Source organism: Pseudophryne corroboree, chromosome 6, assembly GCF_028390025.1.
Source record: "Pseudophryne corroboree isolate aPseCor3 chromosome 6, aPseCor3.hap2, whole genome shotgun sequence".
NCBI lineage: Eukaryota > Metazoa > Chordata > Amphibia > Anura > Myobatrachidae > Pseudophryne > Pseudophryne corroboree.
Genome location: NC_086449.1, coordinates 571,966,066 through 571,972,111, shown reverse-complemented (window position 1 = coordinate 571,972,111; position 6,046 = coordinate 571,966,066). Strand labels below are relative to the sequence as shown.

General features: G+C 39.7%; 1 protein-coding gene across 2 annotated transcripts in view; it reads left to right on the top strand.

Annotated features, from left to right (window-relative positions):
• GAS2L3 (growth arrest specific 2 like 3) overlaps positions 1-4,456 on the top strand; it is a 111,532-nt gene extending 107,076 nt beyond the window's left edge. For both annotated transcript variants that reach the window (XM_063927832.1, XM_063927831.1), the window contains one exon: positions 1,021-4,456. In XM_063927832.1, coding sequence (XP_063783902.1) covers positions 1,021-2,313 — 1,293 coding nt within the window. In that variant the 3' untranslated portion in view covers positions 2,314-4,456. The remainder of the gene's footprint in view (positions 1-1,020) is intronic.
• The last annotated feature ends 1,590 nt before the right edge of the window (positions 4,457-6,046 follow it).

Below are 6,046 nucleotides of genomic sequence, written 5' to 3'. Positions count from 1 at the left end.
TGTTAATAAAAGCTATAGAGTTGATGCGTTGATTATGTATAAAGATGGCCACACACCTAAAGATTATCTTTCCAAGCATCCAAATAGTTAGCTGTTGGAACGAAGGTCTGGTCATGTATGGTCGCAAATCACCATAACTATGATCAATCAGTAAAGGTAGTCGCTGGCTTGTCCTACATCTTACTAAATATTATGTGATATTTACTTTTAGACCACTAAACGGGAATTGCAAGGGCTTACCCCACATGGAAATGACCTAGGGGTATATGTAAGAAGGGTCGTTATGGGGAAGAAGCGGTATCAGTGCTATTTGCGCTGATACTACTTCTCCCCCATGTATGAAGGAGGAGATATGCACTGCATAGCACCCCTGTCTATATCACAAGATCGCACACCGATATGCGGGGGGCAATGATCGGTCAGTGGCGCTGACCGTTTCTGACAACTGTAGCTATCGATTTTGACAGCTGCAGTTGTCGTTGCCCATTCACCACAGCAGGGACAGTGCTGGCTATGGCGGCTGCCGTTTCCGGGCTGCACAGTAGCGGAATCTTGGGCATGGCCAGTGAGCCGGCGGAGAGGAGAGAGATAATGCATCAGCACTAGGCTGATGTGCTGTGGGGGGTCTGGCAGCGATCATCAGAGGAGGGAGTTTTCATTTCCCCACTACATTTACATTTGTTTATAAAATGCACTAATCTAATCCTATTATAATGCTTCCAGTAATATATAAGAATGTGGCATCAGTGCTAATACACACATTCTTAACCCTTTCACTTCTGTGCTGTCAATTGCTGCATATTTTCAAAGAATTGCAATAGGAAAGATTTTTATAACTGGCTGAACGCATGATGTGCAGGATTAGATGAATAACCTTTTTATTTTAGAACTCATTGTTCCGAGGAGTGATGGTTTCAAATATGTATTTTGTCTTCCAAAAACAGAAGCTTAAATGGTGCTTGGTTTAAAAATTGCCATTTTAGTGACACTGGTCCTCTTGCTGTTTTTATTTTGTTCCAGATGCTACATGGAAAGCATGTTATGGTTCGCGTTGGGGGAGGATGGGACACTCTTCAAGGGTTTTTGCTCAAATTTGATCCATGCAGAGTCCTTCAGTTCAGCACTTTGGAGCAAAAAATTCTACAGTTTCAAAAAGGAGGACAAAGTGAGAATGTATCATTGCAGTCGAGCAAAGTTCCACAGCCCCCTGTAATGAACCCCTTTTCTGCAATTAGTGCTTCTCGGAAGCCAGCATCCACACCACCTACTACAGCAGCCTCTTCAACCCCTAGTCCCAGAAGTCTGCAGTCTCCAATATCAACTTATCAAAGGGGAACAAGGAATACCCCATCTGCAGCAGTATGCACCAAAGTCCAAACCGTGCCAAGAAAGGGTTCACCATTACTGCCTGAGCCACAGAAGAAGGTGGCAAAGAAATCTAATTCCCCTCCACATATTGCTACTACTAGACTTGAAACCAAAGAGGCACAGGATATTTCTAGGAAAAACCTACATACATATAGTAGCAGTAAAACTGCTGCCAATGTTCACAGTGCAGTTGGGAAAAGCAATGTGTCATCACATGCTGCTAAGGTAACTAAGAGTGACAGAAACTTGGTACAACATGGTGGCCCAAACCAACGGGTACAGTTACCCAGAACTTCTCCCACAGCACCTGCACATCTCCGTACACTACCAAAGCATACTCCTGGCTCCCAGTCACAGTCTGCACCTTTAAAACTAGCTTCAAATTCTCCCAAAGCAGCTACTACAGCCACTAAATCAAACACGGCTGAAGTACTGCATGGCAGGAGTACAACCACCAAGAAAACTGCTGCAACCACACAGTCCTCCAGCGACGTGAAAGCAAGTAAAAAGGCAAACTTGCCACAGAAACACCTGATGGACAGGAAGCCGTTTGTGGTGTCTTCCCGTGTACCTGCTAAAATGCCCCTATTCCCCTACCCTTCTCACCCTATGGCGAAACAGCCGACTACAGCTGCTCAGCCAAACGCTGGCAGTAGGAATGCTACTAAACCGGCGCAGTCTCTGAAAAATGCCACTGATAAAAGTGTACCTGATAAGACCACATTTTCAGGACGGACTCCCTTGTCTGTAGTTAAACTTCCACAGTCTGCATCCAAAACACCAACTTCGCCAAAGACCAAACCAGTTGTAAAAAGTCAGCCAGTGGGTAACACAGTGAAAAAAGTCACCTCAAAGACAAAAGTGGCCAGCAAATCTGGCCCCAATCCCGTGAAAGATAAATTACCCACAAACCAGAAAGAACACTGTATTGTGTCCAAGAAATAAGTAGTGATATTTAAAAATAAAAACCAGTTCACCGCTTTGCTAATCTTTACTCACTGTGCTCTGATGGATGTTGCAGGATGTTTGGCCTGTTGTCAGCATGCAGCATGTCTTGTTTCCTGCAGGTAAAGTTCTTCTGTTAAATTTCTTGCCAAGTACAATCATCTAGAGAAAGCAAAGCAGGTAGTGTTTTTTTTTTTTTTTTTGCAGGAGCCAGTAATACTTTGGTAGGATACTGTATAAGTACATCTGAGTAATCAAGTAGATGACAGAATAGCAGCTGCCTTATATACATTATCTCTTATTCAAGAAAGTCTAAACAGTATACATGGTCACTGCTTTTTATATGGACGCTACTGCTGGCAGGAAGACCGCAATTTTTAAGAATACCAAAATCCCAATTTAAATCCTATAGTACATTTGTACATTTTAAATATTTTCTAGATTTTAAAGTAAATATCAATAACTGCATTGGTCACTGACCATATATAGTCTAGTGAGTGCCATTAGTATGATTACAGATGGGCGTCCTATTTGAATATTGCTGCGATATGCACATTTTAATGAACACCACACGGATTCTAAACACAAAATAAAATCTCCGTAATCCTAAAGAGGAAGGTGCAGTCTGGCACTCTGTCACCCAAGCAATCATCAAATGCTCATGCAGTATGCAACCAGAACAGCCACTTTAGCTTCTGGTTACTGAGTGAATGATTGTGCAGGTCCAGTGACTGAACCATCTGCACAAGGATTGAGCATTAAAATTAAAAATTCTTCTGTGTCTTTTTTAAGCAAGGGAGTTGATTTATTACAGATGCAAAAGGGGGATAAATTGTCTGACTGTTGGGGTTATTCTATGGACATAGGCAGTTCTATTTATTAGGATAGGTAGTTTTACACTAATTGCAGGTCAGGTGAAGGTCCTATAATGACAATATCTTGGGACTTGTTACTTATTGGCATATTTACACGCATCACACAGATATCTTACTTTGTGGTAGACTATTTGAGATTGCCATGGAAGAAGATGAAACGGGCAATGAATTTGATGGTCTTTTACAATGGTATTCTGATAACTATTGTACTAATCAGCACAACGTGGTGATGATGCTCTTACTTATAAAGTATTTAATAGAACATGCATCTAGACTACAAAAACAAGTTCTTCAATCTGAAACCATTGAGCAAACCATTTGTAGAGGTAAATGTTTAGAACCAGTCACTTTTTTGGCATCTATACTGGTAACCTATAACTGCAAGATCCAGTATGCAACACATTTTGTTTCTGTTCAGTTGTAGTGTTTTCTTTGTTTTTGTAAAAAAAAAAAAAAAGTAAGATGTCTTTTGGATCTTTGCTCCAATGTTAAACTGGAATATTGATGTTTTATATGGTTTCTAACCTTTTATGTGGGTTTTTTTTTATTTATGAATATGTAGTATTCATATTGTGAATGTTTTTTATATTCTGGTCAGATTTTATGCATAAACATTTTTGTATGTTTTGACTCTTGCCAATAACCCTAAACAACTATTTGTGAAACTAATGTTTTTGTAGTACGTATTGAAATCTATGCAATAACCAGATCTGCAGCCACAATATAACTCAAATATGTAGTTTTGCATTTAGTCCCCAAAGCATTTTAAGTGTTTTATAATCATTTAGGCATATAATGCTGATATAGGTTTATGTCCCCTCCAGCCTACTGAGAAACAAATAGTTGGGAATTCCTGGTATAAGTTATTAGTGTGTAAAGCACTGACGTAGAAAATTAAATATAGAATACACACACACACACACACACACACACACACACACACACACACACACACACACACTTTTCATTCTAGCTTTGACCTATGTGTAGACTGAAACGGTTTTCCAAACTCCCCTGATTCAGTGATGGATTCAAACAGTAGGAACAGCTGTTGGATTCGTTTAATGACACTTATGCGTTGATGTTCAATATTATCATTTTAAACCGTTCTATTATACTGTCTCATCTGTTTAGCGATGTCTAAATATTTGATTGCCTTCAAAACAGCACAAAACATCTTTCAATGTACTATAAATGTAATATAGATGTATTACGTTGATCTTTGAAATGTAAACAATTGCACTTTAATAAACACGGTTTGTGAAAAATGACTTTACTTCTGTAGTGAATTTAGACAACAAATGATATTACAGTAAATCTGTGTGCGATTAGAGATGTTTAGTCACAGGATCTATGGTTGGCAATTAGTAACCAAGTTGTTTTTATTAATACACGATTAATGTCCTATTTTTGAGTAACAATATGTTTGAACACGTTTTTAATTTTTATGTAAAACTTTAGGAAAGGAATGTAATGAAAGTTTCCATTTGTGCTGGTACCAAATGCTTGGCATAACATATCAAACTCAACGGGATGATTAGTCATGAATGTATTGTAGCACAGACTTCTGTAAAGGATATCTGTCCTGTGCCCTTTGGATCATTGCACCTCATAACAAACTTTATTTTATTCCAATATCTTTGGTTCAGGTCTGAATAGATTGCACTGGACTTCTGAATACAAGATGAAATGGTATTTTTAGTGGGCGCAATAGAGGCTGAATTATGTAGAAGACCATAAACCACCTCTTAATATTGTGAAAAGGCCACTGTAATACAAAATGTATGGCATATAGTTTGCATATGTAGCGCCATGTTTTGATTTTGCATGGTAGTCTATGTTCAGAGAGAACTAAACTAGATTACTGTATAGGAGGTCAGGTATTGGCTTTTTTGCATTAACAGCGTACAGCTAGTGTAAACTATACGTTTGGGCTTATATATTTAATGGAAGGCACCTGGTTTTGAAAGTGAAATTCTCCTTTTTATTTGTTCAAAAAATTACTGTGTGTAATCTATTGTTTTACAATCTCTCTAGCAGCACTTAAGGGGGGTACACACGGAGAGATCCGTGCTTAAAATCTAAGCAATCTTGCTAGATTGCTTAGATTTTAAGCACGGATCTGCCGTGTGTATGCCCCCCAGCAATAGCGATGCGCGGCCCCGCGCATCGCTATCGCCGGTGCTAGATTGAGCCTGCATGCAGGCTCAATCTAGCGGGTCGCTCACTTAACCGTTGTGTGAAGTGAGCGGCCCCCCGTCGGCTTTCCCCCTCGCTCAGCACATCGCGCTGTGCTGAGCGGGGAGAGAGATGTACATGTTCAACCTTTTTTTAAATTGTGTGTTCATCTTGAGAAGGGCAAAACAAACCCCAAGATAGACCGCTGCCAAATAGTAGTCTCCTATACAGAAATTTCTATAGTCCTGTGGATCACATGAATGTCTTGTTATACACCAGTGGTTCCCAAACTGGGTGGCCAGGGGCACTTGCAGGTGAGCCATGGATAGGAGGTCCAGTATCAAATTCATTTTTTTTTTCATGGTCAGTGTAATAGACAAAATCAGTGCTGCTGGCTGCCAATCATAAAATGTGGTCAAACAGAAGCGCATGTCTGTCCATCACCACATAACTGAACAGAAGTCGGGTAACCACAAGTTACTTCATTGAATAATTTGAGCTGAATTTCTCTGATAACCTTTTGGTCTAGGGGTAATCATTGTTATACGCTCTCTACCTCTATCTATTTTCCTATTCAAAAGAAAAATAGCCCCTCTAGTGGTGACAAAAACATAATATCTAATTTGCCTCTATTAAAGGTCTACATCTATCAATGTCCATTAAGACTAATGGTTCGGCAG